The sequence below is a fragment of the Cynocephalus volans genome, chromosome X, assembly GCF_027409185.1.
Source record: "Cynocephalus volans isolate mCynVol1 chromosome X, mCynVol1.pri, whole genome shotgun sequence".
NCBI classification, from domain to species: domain Eukaryota; kingdom Metazoa; phylum Chordata; class Mammalia; order Dermoptera; family Cynocephalidae; genus Cynocephalus; species Cynocephalus volans.
The window spans coordinates 49,891,900-49,913,466 of record NC_084478.1 but is presented as its reverse complement, the minus strand read 5'-3'; the positions used below and the strand labels follow the sequence as shown (position 1 = coordinate 49,913,466).

Below are 21,567 nucleotides of genomic sequence, written 5' to 3'. Positions count from 1 at the left end.
ACTTGATAGCCTTCACATGAAAATACACATGCATTCAACTCAACAAAATTAATTTGGTTTAATCACAGTTAAAAAGCAGGACTTTTCCTGTAATAGCTCCTCTAAGACATTTAAGATACTAACATTGAAACATTTTTCATTGATTCAGCAGGCATTTGTTAAACAGATATTAATGACAGCACTATTTTTCTTGAATAAAGTGATTTTTCTCACCAAAAACTGAAATAATTTAAAAATTCAAGAATAAAGTGTGTCACAGAGTAGTTGTAAAATATTGTATTTAAAACTAAAATATTTCTACCAATTTGGGATATGTTTTTCTACCAAATTTATCATACAAACTAAAAACATTGACAGGATTTTGTTTATTTCTCTCTACCAGCCTTATTTTTCAGCCTGAAATGGCTCAAGAGTTCTGGTATTTACTGAAATTAACTACTGAATTACCAAAACCAACTGTAATGCCAGAAATGAAATGTGACCTTGGAAAGTAAGTTCTATTTCATAGATAAAATCATTTCATGCAAGAAAAAAAGTAATCTATAGTAGTGTTGTTATAATGAACTTACTCTTTTTAAATAAGAAATAAATATATTTCTAGTAATTAATTTTCTTTTCCAGGGAAGGTTTAATATGTAAACTATGTTGTGGAAAACTTGTCAAAGAAAAACAAATCTGGTCTTAGTAAAGACGAAGACTTTTATTCAAATAGATTAGCTTAAGGGAGGGAAATCTTCCATCTCAGAAATCTGCAAGGGTCACAAAATCAACCAGGAAAAGATTTTCTCTTTTACAAGCTAAAGGTGAAACAAGCAGATATAAACAATCTCTGGAGGGAAAGCTGGACAAGCTAGGAAAAATGACCAGTGAGGTCTAACAGGAAAAAGGTCTCACTGCAGTCAGCCAACTCCCAGGAGAAGCTGAGAAGGGCGGTGGGAATGTTCCCTTTATGTGTGTGTGTGTGCTTGCTTAGGCTTGGGGACAAGCAGAGTTCAAAGGCTGATAGGAAAGGGAGGAGCCTGTTGAACGTTTGGCCAAGGCAATGCAGAGGGTAAGCAATAAGCAACTGTGAGCACTTGGTCACTTGGCTAGTACCATGTTCCCTTGAGATATCACCATTGGTATTTGGGTGGTTGAGTTTCTATTACATGTCTGGCACCAAATTTGCTGCTGGTAAATAGGATCACAATTTCTGCTTTTAAAGAATACGTGCTCTACTGGGCAAATCAGTGCCTTTTAGTCAATTTCTGTCCCTTAGCACACCAAAAGAGTGCTGAGTTTTTTCAGTACCAGATCTTGAGCCAAAACATCACTACAAGCGATTCATTAAGAAAGTGATCCCAGAGACATCAGTAGGATAATAGGTAAAACAAGGTAAGTAAAGGGAGGAAGTTAAGAGCAGGTGTGATTCGGGGTATAGTCACAGACTGCCTGATCCTGCCAAGAGGGCTGGAACATAAGTTATGTCTCAATGCTTGCCCTGCCTTGGAGCAAAGGAGCTGGGCTTTTGAACTCCCATACTAGTCCATATAATCTTCCTAGGGTTTAAGCATAAACTCCCAGGCACTTCTGCTCTCTGTGGGGTTAAGTAGGCTCCAGAACCCAAAGAAAATCAACTGAAGGTCTCAGATGGGAGATTTAACAGCAAGCATGCAGAAGTTTGGGGATGGGGATAGAGAGCTAGTAAAAAATCTTCTAGGGGATTGGGTGGTATACCAGCAGTGCCTGCTTCAACAAGTTATTTACAAAATTATTTCTAGTTTTATATATCTTTCTTCTTTTAAAATATATAAATATATGAAAACTAAATATTAATGTTATTAATAAATATACAAAAGTTAGGTGAAAATTTTTGCCTCAAGCAGTTTTATGATCACTGTCTTTTTCATTCTACTAAAAAGGGTTAGGCTTTTCTTTTCCTTTTTAAGTTATCTTGTTATTTTTGAACATGTTTTTCTAAAACTTAACTTTGTTTTATCAAAGACATGGTTGTATATAATTAAAAGTCATATAATATTAAAAAATGTTCGATAACTATTTTTTTAACTAGCTTATCCCAGATTCTTTTTAATTTTGGAAGTTTGCAAGATCTTTGATTGTGTCCACTGTCTTTAAAATTCTTAAAGATGTGTCTTCCTGTGGCTCTGCTTTCATACATTTTTCTGAGTAGTTGGGGACTCTTTCAATATGGAAACTTATGACTCTCAGTTTCTGGAATCTTCTTGAATTATATCATCTTTTTGGTATCTTTCTTTTTTCTTCCTACATTGATGTTTTGGATTTAAAACTTGGGGTCTTATTTTAAAATTTTCTTTCCTTTTTGCCTTTTTCACCAACGTTTATGTTTTTGCATTCAGGCAGATTTACTCAATTTTATCTTCCAGTCCTTCTATTGAGTTCTCGTGTCAGCTATCAACATCCATGACTGTTCTGTTGTTGTTGTTCTTTGGATTTTTCTTCTGTTTTCTGTTTTTATGTTTTTTTTTTTTTTCTAAATGACATTTTGTTCTTATTTCATGTTTGAGTATCTTTCTCTCATATCCCTTAAGATATGAATGGTTATTTTAAAATGCCATGGTCTTTGTCTTTATGTGTATGTTTTAGTTTCTTTCTTTTTTCTTGGAAATATTTTCAAATGTTTGTTTTGCTCATTTTTAAGTGTGAGGCTCTAAAATGATAATTAGGAATTCTAACACCACAAATGGGCCTTATTGACCCGTTCATGTTCTTCTGTGTGCTATTCTTCATTTATTTTCATTGCTGCAAAAAAGAAAAATACATTGCTTTTTATTGATGGGATTTTGGCTTGTTTCTAGGTTTGGTATTTATAAAAAATATTATTTATAGCATTTTAAATGTCTTTTGCTGCACATAGTATTTTTTGAAGTGACTGTTCATGTCCTTTGATCATTCTTTTATTGGTTTGTCTGTATTCTTTTTAATTTAAGGATCTTTATATATTTTAGATACAAACTACTGTGAATTACATATGTTGCAAATACCTTCTCTTATACTGTGGGTTGCTTTTTCAATTTCTTAGTGGGGTCTTTTAATGAAAAAAAAAAACTTAGTTTTAATGTAGTTTATTTGGTCAACCTTTTTGTTTTCTTCATTTTTTCCATACTCCCAATTCATTAAGATCTCCTGTGATTTCTAGAAAAACGTATTATTTATAAGTCTTATATTTAGATCTACCATCTTTCTGAATTTGATGTCTGAGTGTGATGTGAGAGAAGTATCAGTTAGGAGGTGATTACACTAATCCAGGACCAAGGTGATAGCAGCTTGGACCAGAGTGTTAACAGTGAGTATAGTGAGAAGTGCCCAACTTAGGGTTTATTTTTGAAAGCAGAGCTTATGTGCTTTGCTGAATAAAGTATGTGAGGTATGAAAGAAACAGGAGGACATGGATAACACTAAGGTTATTGGTCAGAGCAACTAGAACAAAAAAGTCGACATTTGCTGAGACAAAGACCACCAAAAAATCTGGTTTAAAGATAGATATCAGGAGCTCAGTTTGGGGCCTGTAAATTTGAGGTGCTTATTAGACATATGAATGTTGATAAAGCAGTTTGATGATAAGCATGGAGTGCAGTGGAAGCATTCAGGATGGAGACATACGTTTCGTTGTTAGCAGCTTTGTATTGAGTGTAAGCACAGAAGAGTGGAGTAAACAGGAGGACTAAGCATTTGCACTTCCAGGTCAGAGACAGCCTTAATTATCATCCATGGTTTGCAATACAGGATATTATTAATGAATCACAGAATAATAGGTAGTAGTCATTTAATAAATAATTAGTAAAATGAAGTTTATTTAATTCAATTACCCCGGGAACTTTTACGTATCAGAGGCATCTTTTCCTTTATGCATTTTATGGTAAGTACATTCTTCCTAGTGCTTCATAATGTATTCTCATCACCTAAATTCTACATAATCTTTTTAATTTTGAAAAAGTTTAAGCCTCACAAGAAATTAAACAAACAGTACAGCGTTCCCATGTCCCCTTTACCCTCTAATTGGTTTTTAAGGTGCTTGGTTCACACTGAAATTACCTTTCTCGTTCTTCATTGTTCAGACAGGTAATATTTTAATTTTTCTTTTACAATTGTGTCCCATCCTGCGGGACAGGTAAGAACGTGGGCTCAAGGAGGACTACCTGTAGCTGGTGAAGAGGGGAAGAGACAGGAGACACACAGAATGGAGGCAAGACAAGATTCTGATCAAGCCTCAAAATTTTATTGTTAGGCGATTGCTTATATACATAGTGAAGAAGGGGCGGGCTGTCACAGAGTGTGGCAGCTTATGATAGGCGGAAAAGCAGTGGGGTAATAGTGGCGTGGTATGAGAAGAGGAGGTGGGAGGGGTGTTGGCTTGGTGAGCGCGGGCTTTTCTGAGGAGGAAGAGAAAGGCTTACATAAAATGGCTGTTATTTGTTAAAATGGTGGCTATTGTTAAAAATGGCTCCTGACACAATTGTATATTAATAAGTTTGAGAGTCTTGATGAAAAAAAATTATTGTGGCTTTGGAAAATTATGGAACCCAAAGGGAAAGCAGTAACATTTTAAACTCTTAAGAAATTTAATTTTGTTCCTAAATAATATATGTATCAATAATCCTCAATATATGCATTTATAATTTACAATATTCATCTCTAATTACTGGCCAAACTGACAAAGAAAGTTCACTAGATTCAATTCAATTCAGAAATTGTTTTCTGGATGAAGAATGAATCAAGCACCTCTTTATTTTATATTTTTCTCCTTAGTCCACTGGCAATCATAAGCTACATACAGCTTTCTTGCTTTGTGAATCTTTTCCTATTTCAAATGCTATCAATTTATATTAATTCTTTGCAATTGATTTTATCCCCACAAAACTTATGGTTTTTCATATGTTTTATTAGTGAGTGTTTTGAAATATAGTTCATTTTATTTCACAGTTGCAACATGTGTTGACAGAATTTTAACTGTAATTTCTTTTTATTTTGCAATGCCATTGTTTTTTTTATAATGAAAATGCAAACAGGAATCTGTTTAAGCTATAAACATGAGTGCTTTACTACACATTTTGGACCAAATATATCTTGTTTTATTTCGTATTGTGACTCTGTAGCTCAGGCTGGAACCTCTCCCGAACTTCAGACTCATGTCTCCATCTGCATGGTCGACATTCAATTAAATGTGCCACAGGCTTATTTTCTCCCAGTAAAGCTACCTCCTCTGTATTTTGTCTCATTTACCTTCCTCACCATGCAACCAGCTGTCCAAGCTGTGGTTTTCAAACTTTTTTGACTGTAACCCACATCAAGAAATCTATCTTATTTTGCAGCCTACAAAACACACTCACACTCACACACATACACACACACACACACACACACATGAGAGCATCATGAACAATACTCACTCATCCCATGTATGATAAACTCTGATACTATCTATCTCATTTAATTTTTCCCGTTATGTTTCTATTTTTTGAGGAAAATTCCACATAACATACAATTAGCCATTTTAAAGTATACAATTCAGTGGCATTGAGAATATTCAACTGTTGTGCTACCACACCTCTATCAAGTCTCAAAGCATGTTTATCACCCCAACAGGAAACCTTATCCATTAACCAGTTGCTACAACTTTCCCCTTCCCCAAAGACCCTGGTAAACACTAAACTGCTTTCTATCTCTATCTATTTTAGATATTGCATAAAAATTGAATCATACAAAGTGACCTTTTGTGCCTGGCTTCCATTTAAATATATTACACTAACTGCTATTTACTAAATTAATTTGACAATTCACCAGTGAGCTAGCCACATGTCCTATGGGTCCATATATAGGACCTTCCTTCCCCTTGTCCCTTCCCCTTCCAAACACAGACTTTCACCAATTTGTATCTCTCCTCCCTGCCCAGTACCTCTAAAATCTCTTGCCTCTTTTCTATTCTGTTGGCCAGTGCAGTAGCTCAGGTCCTCATTATCTCCTGGATTATCATACCATAATAATTATAACTAGTCTCGGCCTCCACTCCCTTCTCACTATAGTTTAGTTTTCATCCTGCTGCCAGGAAAATTTTTCTGGCATAAATATATCTGAGTATGTCATCATTCCTGTTTAAAAACATAAACACACAAAGAAGAAACTCAAGGTCACTTTGTTGCCTTCAAAATGAAAAGTGCCTTAGCAGGGCATGTGAGGCCCTTTCTATTCTGCCCCCGAACATGTTGTCCCACCTCATTCCAGCCACCGCAAGTAGATCAGATGGCATGCCTTATTTATCTTTTCCACCCCTGAGGGGAAGTAAATAAGTACAGTGAGCCTCAATAAGTACTGATTTGAAACCATAGGTTTCCTCACACATTCAAATACTTTGCATATTAATGAAATGAGACTGATGGGTATGGATCTTAGTTCTTACTCTGATTAACAAGAGCAACTGTCTTTTTCACTAAAACTGGATGTAGTTACACTTTGGGAGAGCACAGTGTTTTCTTCAAAATACCTCAGAAAATCAGTATAGGTTAATGGCATTAATGGTTATAATAGATTGTGTTTCTATTTCTGTGAGAGGTCAAGTGCCAGGAAATCTGAGGAGTGGAGATGAAAGTAAAAGTGCTAATAGCAAAAAGATTTAAGATAATATGTATTGCCTAGAACAAAGTTGGCCAGATAATTGACTCCTTAGGATTTGAATACCCAAGAGCCTGTCAAAAATTGTATATAATAATCGAGAAAATGGTTGTTTACTGGAATTATATAATTCAAATTAACTGAATTCTACTTACCACATATTGCTAATTTTCTTCTGTCACAGGGTCATGATGATATTGTGAAAATTAATAATATATGTGTTGTGATGATTTCATTATTTTTATTACAGATACACCCACATATTTTTATTTTAATTATTTTGAATTGTAAACTAGAGAAAATAGAGATAAGAAAATCCAACATAGATAAATTTATTGAATTATGATGCTATACTTCAACATTACAGAAAGATAATGCAAGATGACAATTTGGTTTTTTTGTTGTTGTTCTTGTTGTTTGCTCGTTTTATTACCTGGAATTTTTATTTTACCTCTCTATTACCTAGTCCTTCAAAATTTGAAAAAAAATTTTGTTTTTTTATGAATATCAGTTTTTAACCAGCAAAAGAAAGGAGGAATAATTCAGTGTTCCAGGTACCCTGCTTATTGCTGTGATTTGTTTGCTATAAATGGTTTTCTTTCTTTCTTTCTTTCTTTCTTTCTGTCTGTCTGTCTGTCTTTCTTTCTGTCTTTCTTTCTTTTTAATATGAATATTCATGAGATACAAAGCTAATTGTCACCCCTCATGCCCATGATGTGAGGGCCAGATTCATCCTGGCAGCATACCCATTCCCAGAAATTACTATTGTACCCCATGTCCCGCACCCAATTATCCCCAAATCTCCCTCCCTCTCCCCCTCCCCCCCCCACTCCACTTTGTAGCCCTAAGAATGTTCCCTCCCTCTGTAAGACCAACACACTGTGGTATGTCTTTCCTTCCTTCTTTTTCTCTTAGCTCTCACATATGAGTGGGTACATGCGGTATTTATCCCTCTGTGCTTTGCTTATTTCACTCACCATAAGTTTCTTCAGGTTCATCCATGTTGCAAATGGGAGTATTTCATTCATTTTTATGGCAGAGTAGTATTCTGTGGTGTATATAAACCATGGTTTCCTTATCCATTCATCTATCGATGGACATTTCTGTTGGTTCCATGTCTTGGCCATTGTAAAAAGAGCTGCAATGAACTTGGGAGTACAGGGATCCCTTCAAAATGATGATTTCCATTCCTCTGCGTATATAGCCAGAAGAGGGACTGCTGGATCGTATGGAAGATCTATCTGTAGTTGTTTGAGAAACCTCCACACTGTTTTCTGTTTTCCATAGTGGTTGTACTAACTTACAGTCCCACCAACAGTGTAGGAGTGTTCCCATCTCTCCACACCCTCGCCAGCATTTCTTATTCCCCATATTTTTGATTATAGCCAGTCTAACTGGGGTGAGGGGGTATCTCAGTGTAGTTTTAATGTGCATTTCCCTGATGACTAGTGATGTTGAGCATTTTTTCATGTATCTGTTGGCCATTTGTATGTCATCCTTTGAAAAATGTCTGTTCAGCTCCTTTGCCCATTTTTAATTGGGTTATTTGTTTTTTGGGGTTTTTTTACTGTATAATTCCTTAAGTTCTATGTATATCCTGGATATTGATACCATGTCAGATGCACAGTTAGCAAAAATTTCCTCCCACCCTGCAGGCTGTCATTTAACTCTGTTGATTGCTCCTTTTGCTGTGCAGAAGCTTTTTAGTTTCATATAGTCCCATTTGTTTATTTTTTTCTGTTGCTGCTTATGCTTTTGGACTCATGTTTATAAAGCCTGTGCCCATGCCTAGTTGCTGAAATGTTTCACCTATATTTTCCCTTAGTAATTTTACAGTTTCAGGTCTTATACTTAAGCCTTTAATCCATTTTGAGTTGATTTTAGAGTATAGTGAGAGATGTATATCTAGTTTCATTCTCTGCGTGTGGAATCCAGTTTTCTCAGCAACACTTGTTGAAGAGGCAGTCTTTTCCCAATGTAGATTTTATTGCCTTTGTCCAATATCAGATGGCTGTAAGCCTGAGGGGTGATTTCTGTGTTCTCTATTCTACTCCGCTGGTCTGAATGTCTATTTTTATACCAGTACCATGCTGTTTTGGTTACAATAGCTCCATAGTTAACTTGAATTCAGGTAGTGCTATGCCTCCAGTTTTATTTTTATTTTTATTTTTTTTGCTCAGGAGTGCTTTGGCTATTCAGGGTCTTTTCTTTTTCCATATGAAAGGTAAGGTTGTTTTTTTCCATTTCTGTGAAGAATGTCATTGGTATTTTGATGGGGATTGCATTGAATCTGTAGATCGCTTTGGGTAGTATAGACATTTCCACAGTGTTAATTCTTCCAATCCAAGAGCATGGAATACCTTTCCATCTTTTTCTGTTTTTAATTTCTTTCCAAAGTGGTTTGTAGTTCTCATCGTAGAGGTCTGTCACCTCCTTGGTTTAATTGATCCCTAGGTATCTTATTTTTTCCATTGCAATTATAAATGGGCTTACTTTCTTTATTTCTCTTTCTGTTAATTCATTATTTGAGTATATGAATGCTACTGATTTGGGGGCATTTATTTTGTATCCTGCAATGTTACTGAAATTATTAACTATCTCTAGGAGTTTTTTTGTTAGAGTCTTTAGGTTTTTCTGAATAAATATAGTATCATGTCAACTGCAAATAGAGAAAGTTTGACTTGATCTTTTCCAATCTGGATTCCCTTTATTTTTTTCTCTTGCCTGATTTCTCTGGCTAGTACCTATAGTGGGGAGAGTGGGCATCCTTTTCTTGTTCCTGTTCTTAAGGGAAAGGCCCTCAGTTTTTCCCAATTCAGAATGATACTGGCGGTGGTCTTGTCATAAATGTTTTTATTGTGTTGAGATATTTTCCTTCTATACCTAATTTGTTGAGAGTCTTTATCATGAATGGATGTTGAATTTTGTCAAATGCTTTTTCAGCATCTATTAAGATAATCACATGGTCTTTGTCCTTGAGTTTGTTGATGTGATGTATCACATTTATTGACTTTCATATGTTGAGCCATCCCTGCGTCCCTGGGAAGAATCCCACTTTATCACAGTGTATAATTTTTTTAATATACTGCTGTATTCTGACTGCTAATATTTTGTTGAAGTTTTTTGCATCTAGGTTCATCAAGGATATAGGGCAATAATTTTCTTTTTCTGTTGTGTTTTTATCTGATTTGGGTTTCATAGTTATGTTGGCCTCATAGAATGAGTTTCGGAGAGTAGCTTCTGTTTCAATTGTTTGGAATAGTTTGAGGAGAATTGGTATTAACTCCTCTTTAAAAGTTTGACAGAATTCAGCTGAGAAACCATCCAGATCCTGACTATTCTTTGTTGGAAGATTGCTAATTATCCCTTCAATCTCCTTGCTTTTTATTGGTCTGTTCAGGTTTTCTATCTCTTCTTGGTTCAGTCTTGGTAGTTTGCATGTGTAGAAACATCCATATCTTCCAGATTTTCATATTTGTTGTCTTACAGTTGTGTATAATAGTCTCTGATGATTCTTTGTATTTCTGTTGTAGCAGTTAAAATGTCTCCCTTTTCATTTCTGATTTTTGTTATTTGGGTCTTCTGTCTTCTTTTTTTTGTTAATGTAAATAATGGTTTGTCTATTTTATTTATCTTCTCAAAAAACCAACTTTTTGTTTTGTGGATCTTTTCTATTGTTTTTTTGGGTCTCTGGTTAATTTAATTCTGCTCTGATATTAATTATTTCTTTCCATCTACTACTTTTAGGTTTGGATTGTTGTTGTTTTTCAAGTTCTTTGAGGCATAGTGTTAGGTTGTTTATTTGAAGTTGTTCCATTCTTTTGATATAAACATTTATTGTAATAAATTTACCTCTTAGTACTGCTTTTGCAGTATCTCACACGTTTTGGTAGATGTATCTTTATTTTCATTAGTTTCTAAAAATTTTTTGATTTCCTGTTTAATTTCTTCTTAAACCCATAGGTCATTCAGGAGCCTGTTATTTAGTTTCCATGTATTTGTATAGCTTCCAGAGTTTTGCTTATTGTTTATTTCCAACTTTAGTCCATTTTGGTCTGAAAAGATATTTGGAATGATTTCAAGTTTTTTAAATTTGCTGAAACCAGATTTGTGACCTAATATGTGGTCTATCCTAGAGAATGTACCATAAGCTGATGATAAGAAAGTGTATTCTTCAGTTGTTGAGTGAAATGTTCTGTATATATCTGCCAAGTCCAGTTGGTCTAAGGTGTAGATTAAATCCTGTGTCTCTTTGTTGACTTTTTGCCAGGAAGATCTGTCCCATACTGAGAGAGGGGTGTCTGGTTACCCACTATTAATGCATTAGGTACTATTTCTTTCTTTAGATCTAAGAGTGTTTGCTTTATATATCTGGGTGCTCCAGTATTGGGTGCATACATGTTAATGATTGTTATGTCTTCTAGCTGGATTGATCCCTTTATCATTATATAGTGGCCTTCTTCATCTCTTTTTATGTTTTGGGTTTTAAAGTCTATTTTTTCTGATATAAGAATAGGTACTCCTGCTTCTTTTTGGTTTCCATTTTCATGGTATATCTTTTTTCATCCTGTCACTTTTAGTCTATGTGTGTCTCTACAGGTGAGGTGGGTCTCTTGAAGACAGCATATACTTGGGTCTACCTTTTTAATCCAATCAGTCATTCTGTGTCTTCTCAATGGCGAGTGTAGTCCATTCACATTTTGGGTAGTTATTGACAAGTGTTGCTTAATTCCTGTCATTTAATTGTTTCTTGTTTAGATGGTTTAAATATCTTTTGATTATTATTTCCCCTTTTATTTCTCTTCTTCAGCGTTAGTTGGGAATTTTAGGTGGGATATTTTTGCTTCTTTCTATTTCTTGCTGGCATTTTTGTTTTAACAGTGGGTTTTGCTTTTTCATGTGTATTTGTGATAGTGGTCAGCATTATTCAGATTGCAGATGAATGACTCCCTTGAGAATTTCTTGCAGGGCTGGTTGTGTGGTGGTGAACTCCCACAACTTTTGTTTATTTGGGAAATAACTATTTCTCTCTCATTTCTGAAGGAGAGCCTTGCTGGGTAAAGAATTTTTGGGTGGCAATTTTTTTTCTTTTAATATTTTGAACATATCATTCCACTTTCTTCTGGCCTATATGGTTTTGGTTGAGAAGTCTGCTGCTTTTGATGGGGATTCCCCTGTAAGTGACCTGATGCTTTTCTCTTGCTGCTTGTAGAATTCTCTCTTTGTCTTTGAGCTTTGCAAATATATCTATAATGTGTCTTGGGAGGATCTTTTTGGATTGAATCTTTATGGGGACCTTTGAGTTTCCTGGATCTGAAGGTCTGTATCCCTCCCTGCACCTGGGAAGTTTTCTGTTACTTTTTCCTTGAGTAGGTTTTCAATACCTTTTTCTTTCTCCTCCCTTTCAGGAATACCCACAATTCAGATTCTAGAACACTTGAGATTGTCTGCTATCTCTCTTCGATTTTCCTTATTATTTTAAATTATTTTTTTCCTTGTTTTGTCTGCCTGAGTTATTTCAAAAAGACCATATTTAAGCTCTGAAATTCTTTCTTCTTGCTCTACCCTGCTGCTCAAGCTCTCAGTCGTGTATTTTATTTCATTGAGTGAATCTTTCATTTCTAGGAGTTCTGCTACACTCTTTTTTACGGCATTAATCTCTTTGTAGATTTCCTCCTTCATATTCTGGATATTTTATCTTGTTTCATTGTGTTCTGTAATTGAGTCTTCCTTTATTTCTTCAAGTTTTCTTAAGATCATTGCTTGAAATTCTTTTTCAGACATTTCAAGGAATCCTTGTTCCATGGAGTCTGACTTTGGATCATTACTGTATTCTTTTGGTGGTGCCATTACTTCTTGTCTATTTGTACTTCTAATATTTTTCATTGACTTTTTGTTATTTGGCAGAGGGTTTGCTTCTTCTATTACATTGAGTTTTGCTGTGGAGTGGCCCTGGTTGTTACTGTGGTGGCGAATTGTTTATGCTTGACAGTAGCTGTGGTGGTGGTTATGTTAAACCACCTTGGGTCCTGTTTCAGAATCTGTGGTCATAGAATGAGCCCCTAGTGCTGTGCAGTTCTGCTGGGCTCACCTCAGTGCATCAGACCCTGTGGGCTTGTGCTCCCTTCTGGGTCCAGGGATGGGTTAGGGGCCGCCTCTAGCCATGCTGTTCTGCTGGGCTCGCTTCAGCACAGGCTGGGGAGCACAGGCCTGATGCTCCCTTCCAGGTCCAAGGAGTGGGGAGTGGCCATTTCTAGCCATACAGTTCTTCTGGTCTCACCTGAGTGCAGGCCGGGGCGCATGGCCTGGCACTCTCCTCTGGTCCAACAAGTGGGGCAAGATGACAATTTGGATTCTGTACATCAAAAGCCATAGAATATGATGGCTGGTTGATAATTATGAACAGTCTTGATTTTCTTTGCTTTGAGTATAAATACCAGCCACTTTTTTTTTTTTTTTTTTTTTTTTTGGCCATTTACTCCATCCATTTGGATGTTATTAATGTTATAAATGGAAATTTTGTGAATTTATTACTCTGTTATTACTTCTAGAATACGTTGACTTTTTAGGCTGGATTTAGCAAGTATAAAACAATGTATAAACATTGTTCCTATAACTGGAATATATTCCAATATCCAGTATGGAATAACATATGGTCTCAAAAATAAAGAAGAGAATCAAGGATTATTTATTTTAGCAAAGAGTCATTAGTCCATACATGATTATTCTTATTTTGAAACTCATAAAAGTCATGTTATTAATTTTCTAGGGCCCATAACAAGCACCATGAATTGGGTGGCATAAGGACAACATAAATTTATTGTCTCACAGTTTTGTAGGCTAGAAGTTCAAAATCAAGGTGCCAGCAGGACCATGCTCCTTCTGAAACCTGTAAAGGAGAATTCTTCCTTGCCTCTTCTGGTGCTTGCCAGCAATCCTTGGATTTCCTTGACTTCTGGATATATCACTTGAATCTCTACTTCCATTGTGCTAAGGCCATCTTCTTGTGCGTCTTCACATAGACTTCTTAGAAGGACACCAGTCATAATGAATAAATGGCCCACCCTACTCCAGTATGACCTCACATTAACTAATTACATATGAAGCAACCCTAAGTCCAATGACATCAAATTCTGACATACTTGGAGTTAGAACTTCAGCATATTTTGGGGGGACACAATTCAACCCATAGTGGTCAACAAGTTTATGAAATTATCATTGAACGGGTTTATGAATACCGGCAACTTCACTAGCTTTATTTTTCTTTCCAGATATGACACTCAGATCATTTCCTTAGTTAATCCTACACATGAAACTTTAGAATTGCAAGCAACAAACAGTAATTCTGAAAATTTTGTCCTGGATGTTAACAGAGGGTCATCAGTAAGTACATTCAAAAGCTATGAACCTACTGCTACTAGAGCATTTTCTAATTCTGATTTTGGGATACTGGTGAAGTATTATTTGAATTATTAATACATTTTTAAATTCCTAAAATTTAAAAATAGAATTTTCTCTTGTATACATCTTCTCCTGAATTTAAGAAATTGATAAAACAATATCATGTTAATTTAAGTGTTTGAGATTATGTATGCTACAGTCATGCTCATTATCAGTGAATTCTAGATGACTTGCTTCTGTTTTACTTCTGACCATTTTAGTAATCAGTAGTAATTTCCCAGTAATATGATTTTAACTCAAGTCAATATACTTTTCCAAGGTCCCAAGAGACCAGTTCTTTTCTAGCCCTTCCTGAGTTTCTACCCACCCCCTACTCCCTACACACAGTTCCAAACAGTGCAGAAAGTTCTGCCCATCTCTGTTCTTTCCTCTGTCACATTTTCTCATTCCTAGGTCCTGGCAGAGACTAAAGCCAGTCAATGGGCCTAAATTACTTTTCTTCTTCCCCCAAATTACAAAATAAGATCATAAGTTTTAGCATCACTATCTATGTTTCCAAAGCATAGAACATCAGTTATTTACAGGGAATGCCAAACCACATACTTTCAAGTAAACTTCAAAATGGTAATTACAATAGATTATTTTCATCAGGAAACCTCATGGTAAATCATGAAGCCCTGCTAGTAGACATGGTCTTTAAATAAGGCTTTTGCTATTTGCCATTTAATGATTAGCAAATCTACACTTTGATTTCTTTATTTATATCTTAACATCTGTCTCTTGTCAACCACTAGTTGCCAACTAATATCACAATATGAGATTAGTTCTTAACTGCCATAATATGCCAAATTAGAAATCACCAATTATTATATTGCTAAATTTGGTGTATACATTTTAATCTCAAAAAAATTGTATTGAAATGTACTCACATGTTTGTATCACTTAACATCATATTTTTCATAATTTATACAGAGCATGATGTCCAGAATAGAGTTTACATGTAACTACAATAAAATAAAATAAAATAAATAAATTTAAAAAAAAGAAAATGGTGTTTTATATTTTTTATATCTCTACTTTTAGAGAAGACTCTATTCTGTGGTCCAAGGGAAAAAAAATGCAATATATTGCAATGTCAACTTACATTGCATACTTAAAAATATGGACTCTGTTCTAACAGTTCAAACCATGACTTTCTAGTCCATTCATTCTTTTATTTATTTTTCAAACACTATTGAGCACCAAATATGCAATTAATTCTAAATAGCACCAAATATGCAATCAACTCAAAAAGTTATATATCAAAAAAAACATTATATATTATAAAACATATAGGAGCACACATAATGATAATGATAATAAATGGACAAATGGTATATACTATTGATACAATAATATATAATAACAAATATATAAGCAATACATGTATTTATATAACTATATATGTGTATATATATACACACACACGTATATGAATGTGAAACTTTACTCTTGTCTTTCATTGCATAGTATCTGTGTTCACATAAGTATTTTTAAACATTGACATTAACACAAAAATGCTTCAATAAATAAGAATGGACTTATTATGAAGCCAAATAATAATATAAAATACTTGCTTTTCTCCAAATATATATTATGAAAAATTTCAAACAGATACAAAAGTTGCAAGAATACTACAATGAACAACCTTATACCTTCCACCTTAGTTCATATATTGTTAATGATTTCTGCACGTTTCTCTATCTCCTACTTCCCTCTCATATTTCTTACTGTTCAAGTTGGAAGAAAGTTGCAGTCTTCATGATATTTCAACCTAAATAGTTCAGATTACATATTATTTTTTGTTCTTTTCTAAAAACTTTTATTTATGTGTATTTATGGGGTACAGAGTTGACTATCAATATTTGTGTACAGTATGTGGTGATCAAAACAAAACTATTAGCATGTCCATCATTACAAATTGTGAGTACTTTTTGTGTCCCTTCTTAAGATCATCTAGAACCCATCTGAATTCAAGTTTACTCAACTGTCACAAGATTAACTTTCCCTCCTAAACTAGGATACGGTGCAAACTCACACATTGGAATTGTTTCTCATGATGACATTTACTTGACATGAAATGTTAAGTTTCAAAATGGTTCTACTTTTAACATATTAAATATATACCATTACACTAAACTAGTAGGTTTGCTGCAGTTAAGTGCCTACCAGTGGTGTTTATCTTTCTTTCCTTAATACTGTGGGGATAACATTCTTCAGTGAATGTCAGTGAGTTTTAGGTGGAAATAAAAGATTTTTAACTGAATTACTGCTTGATACACTACCTCAATTTATGCTTATAGAAGAGGAATTTGAGGCCAGAGAGGCTAAAATATTTTAATCGCATGGTTAGTAATTGGAAGAACTAGAATTAAAATCCAAATTAATGTAGTATTTTATAATCTTTCCAAAACAATAGATAGCGTTCTTTCCTCTCCCTATAGATAGGTGGATAGGTATAAATATCAGTATCATTATCCATAGAAAGAATAAACTATTTTTTTCATATTTGCTAAGTTGAAAGATTATATGAAATGCAATTTTTCTTATTATTTTTTTGGTAAGGCTGATGTTGAAGTTACTTTACACTCCTAAAGTGTATATTAACTGATAACCTCAAAATATTTGAAGCATCAAAAAAGAGAGCTAACCTGAGATCAAAATATTTGCAGTAGATAAACCACACATATATAGTAAGAAGGTGACTCTGATGGAAATATAATATTAAGTTTTCATTTGCATTTCATGGTCATTATCAGAGTTTATTAAGCACCAAGTGCTACATTCAACAAGGATTTAATGATACCGCTAAATTGATGTTGTGCTTTTTCAAAGATTATCTGGCAAAATTAATTAGTGAAAAATAACTGACTTAATTTTCAGACATGTGTCATTCATTCTATCGTTCTATAAGTATTGGTATTACATATTATATTAGTCCCAGTGTAGCATTTTGATGACATAATATAATCAAGCCCTCATTACACTGTGATGGAATCACTGGCTTCCTTCACAATCTCTAAAGAATTAACTCAAATTAATACTCTACAGACTCAAGTAAGGCAACACATTAATCACCAAACATCAGCCCTGCATATACCTAGCACACAAAGATGTTGACTCAAACAAAAATGTTGATTTTGGATACAAAACTAGTGGTTTACATTAGTGGTTGCCATCTATAATTAAAAATAATTCATTGTATTTATTGTTTTCAAATGACTAGAAAAGAGGAGCTCAAATACTCTCATCACAAAGAAATGATAAATTTTACCCTGATTTGATAATTACACATTGCATGTGTGCATTGAAATATAATTCTTTACCCCATAAATACATACAATCAGTACTTGTCAATTAATAAATTCATACATTTTTTTAAATATTGATTTTTTTCTCTGTTGCTCCATTCTAAATTTACACAGCTGATCATACCGCCTCACACCACCAAAGAGATATCTGTTCACTTTTATCCTTCTGCACTTGGAAGAGCTGGTCATAAAGCTTCTATCAACTTCCACTGTACTCAGGTATGATAAGATTATTCTTAGGCTAAGTCAATTTAGCTAAGTTTCAAAATTAATACATAAATAAAACTAATTCATCCAGTTGACATCTTTTGCAAGTAAAACAAATACATTGTAAATCATCAGTTAAATCAGCTTTTGAAAGTACGGTATACATCATGTATGTGCAGCCATCTGGAGAAGGTATTTTTAAATCCATAGATCAAATGAATGAAAGAGAATATATACCCAGATTCAAAATATAGACATATTAATGTAAATGTCAAATTTTCTGACATGGGTTTTACTACTCAACTTTGTAGAGTCCAATCTTCTAAATATTATGTTATTTTTTGCACTCCAGTTTATCTGTACAGTGTTCCTAAATAATAATTCTTAAAAACAGTAGTTAATCAATTTTGAGCATCTCTAAATGTGCTACATGTCATTCTAAAAAAACTCAATTCATTTTCATCATAGTCCTATAAAGGATGTATTGTTATCAACATTATTTTGCAGATCAGGAATCTGAGACACAAAGAAATTAAGATCAGGCAGCTAGTAAAAGGCTGAGCTGAGAACTGAACCTAGGACATCTGGCTTCAACTCATCTTCATGGCTACTTTTCACAGCTATGTACAGTTTGTCAAGTGATTGTAACACTCTTACTGCCAATGAAAATTTTATGTAACTTTTAAAATTTATTATTATTTTTACCTCTTCAATTGTTGATGGGGAGGAACATAAATGGAGGAATGTACTTTATATACCAGGAGACACCAAGAAGCTCACAAAATCCTGACATCTGAGGAGCAGTGGAATCAAACATAATACAGGGGTTCACATGTCAGTGCAGGGCCTGTGGGTGACTGAAATGTTCTCTTTTCCAAAAAAAAAATTGAATTTATTTTTGGAAAAATTGCTTTGAGACTGTTAAATTTCCTGAATAATAATTGACTTATACAAAGGTACTTCAAAAAGTTCATGGGAAGATTCATATTAGCTTTAAATTCTATTTTTCCACGAACTTTTTGAAGTATCCTCATACATGACCTGAAACACATACTATGAAAGTGTGCCTGATTCTCAAAAATATTAAAGGAAACAAAGAGTAATCCTTCTCATACAGAAGGGCAAGTATAGTGGATATTATTTCCTTTTAAACAAATAATTTTAATAAGGTTGATCTTTTAAGTGATTGCTTCATAACAGCATTAGAACCCCTTTTCCTTAATTACTGGGGACAATTTAGTTGCTTGCATAGAAAGTCTATCTCTTCAAAGATAGTCTTTCTAGTCATCAGGGAAATCATCAGTTCTTAATCTTAATGGTTTCGGAAAATCCTAGGCTAGAAGTTGTATGTTAAATTCTTTATCGAACATAAGAGAACTCAAACAAGTAAATAATCGACTCAAACCTTTCATGAATCAATTGAACACTGGTGCTTGATTTCGCTTACTCTGAGTATCTCCTTCCAGGTTGTAGCAAATCATCTATGGTTAGACCTGAATCAATAATTCAACTTTTCAGCCACCGGATCCAGATCTCTTCAGCCTTTTCAACGTATTGCTCTAACCTTTGTGATTTTTCCTGCCTTTTTTTTTGTCCCTGAATCATTCAGGTCTTCCGCTTTTATTTAAATCATCCAGTTGACATTCTTTGCAAGCAAAACGAGATCATCATAAAGTATTAATTGAATGAACTTTTGAAAATACAGTGTATACTATGTTTGAGCAGGCATCTAAAGTTATTATTATTATTTTTTAATAAAGCTTTAGAGTATATTTTTCTAAGTCCAGGAGTTTAGAATAACTTTTACAGTTAGGAAAAAACTCAGATAGATTTTTATTCCACTCTTGATTTAACTGGTTAAATCCATCTGAACTGACACACACAACTGAGCAGCTGATTAATCTAAAATCAACTAATGGCAGTGCTTATAGAATAAACTTTAACTATAAGTGATTACACCTCTTGGCTGAACTGAGGGAAACAGCTGTGGTTTATTCTCTTTTTCATCTGTTTTTGGTTTGGATCCATATGAAGAGCTGCGCATTGTAAAACTCTAGCTATAGGCTAAAGTTGTTTGTGTGATTTTGAATCATGATATTAATTTGGTTAGGACATTACAACTACAGATACCATGAACTCATGTTGTGCTACCAGAGTCTCTAAATGAGACCCTGTTATTGTATAACAAAATAAGAGGAACATTAGTAAGCAGCAAATGTGGTAAATGGAACTTCTCTTTGGTCTCAAACATTATGTTCTGAGAATATCTTTCTTAGTTTTCGGGTGTTTCATTTTTATTGAAATAGTTGCCCTTGTTTATGTCATTCATACTTTATCATGTGACTCCTTTCATCTAAAGGTCAGAATAGCAAAAATGGAGGAATAAATTATAAAAATGGTTTTATAACCCAACATGACTCTATAATTCTTGTAGCATGTGTCTATGGAAAGTTCTGTTGATTCAGAGCAAGTTTTAATTCCTTGGAGCACTGCTCACTATACAAGCCAGATTTACTACCTTTTAGCTCCATTTCTTCTGTCTTTCAAAAACATCAGAAATGGATCTTTAAAAGTTTTACTGTCTCTTCTTTAGAAGAAGTTTGAGATAAATAGGGACTGAAAATGTTACTTATTTTTTTAATGCACATACTCACTGGGTTACTTTTTAATTTTCCTCTCTGAAGCCAAGTGGATATTTAATCAACATTGTGATAAATGTCAGATATCAGTGTTCAATAGTTAGTGGGATGTGGTTTAACATAGAAACTCCAGTATTTAAGGCCAGCTGAGGAAGCATGAAAACACGACCTTCTTTTTGTAGTTTGGCTTATTTTCAATGGTTTAAAGTAACCTGATTCAAGATGGCGGCGGCTGCGGCGGCTGGCGCGGAGTAGCTGAGGTGGAAAAGGTGGCCACTGGGCCTCAGGCAGCCGGGAAACTTGTGGACCTTTCTCTGGCCATCTCTTAAGGGAGGACTGCTGCTGCTGGCCAGTCGTGGAGGCTCAACGCCACTTTGCCCCCGGCAGGAGAGGCTGCCTCATTTACAGGCAACAGCTTTGAAGTGTGGAGCAGGAAAAGAACTGATTCTTAGCTGCAAAAGCGAGTCTTGAAACAGGGAACACGGCGCCAGTGCTGCTGTGGATGCAGCCAGGATCCCGGAGGCTGGGGCCGCACTGAAGGCGGCCAGCTGCCCTATTCAGGAATCGAGGTTTCAGGCCGGCATTAAAGAAGATTCCTGGGAGCGCCCGAGTGGCGCCGCGACTGAACAGCCCGAGGCGGCAGCACCGAGAACACGGAAGGCGACAAACCAGAGACAGAGCGAGCGCCCGACCTGGCACAGCACTGTGAGTGATCCCTGGCACAGCTCTGTTCGGGGGCTGGATGCCCACGCGGCTCCCGCCTGCACCACCAGGCCACTCACTGCCCCGGTGCTGCCTCCATTTTCCCAGGTGCGGGCAGCTCCGCCCTGCTCGGCCATCACTGAGCCCATTTGCTTGGCCTGGCGCGGGGCTTTCCGGACCCTGCGGGCCGGCCTCCTCGCCCACTCCCTCCGCGGTTCTCTGGCGGGGCTGGGGGTGTGGGGCGTCCCGACCAGTGTTGGGAGGGCTAGGAAGTACAGGCGGGCCGCCTGTCACTCCACCACACCCTGGACTCCGGCCAGGTAAACTTCCTCTTACTGGGAGGCAGATACCATCTCTGCGACCACCAGTTTGGAAAAAAGCCTAACGAATTTCTGGTTGGGAATAGTGTGGTAGGAGAGTTCCCAGGTCCGCTTGAACCTGCCGGAGAGCAGGCTGCAGGCGGGCACTAGACTCGGTTTATACCGGGGGGATACAAAGGTGAACAAGACCTGAGAAAGATCTACACAGTGCTACAAAGGCACCCAGAGAGACCGGTCATCTGTGCCTAGCAGAAACCTGGTAGACTTCCTGGGCGAGGCGGTGCTGAGCAGGGTCTTGAAGGCCCAGCTGATAGACGAGGG

General features: G+C 35.6%; 1 protein-coding gene across 1 annotated transcript in view; it reads left to right on the top strand.

Annotated features, from left to right (window-relative positions):
- Positions 1–21,567, top strand: part of CFAP47 (cilia and flagella associated protein 47) — a 578,552-nt gene that overhangs the window by 416,767 nt on the left and 140,218 nt on the right. The window contains 3 exon segments of the mRNA XM_063084619.1: positions 383–490; positions 13,899–14,010; positions 17,493–17,597. Of these exon segments, the coding sequence (XP_062940689.1) occupies positions 383–490; positions 13,899–14,010; positions 17,493–17,597 (325 nt within the window).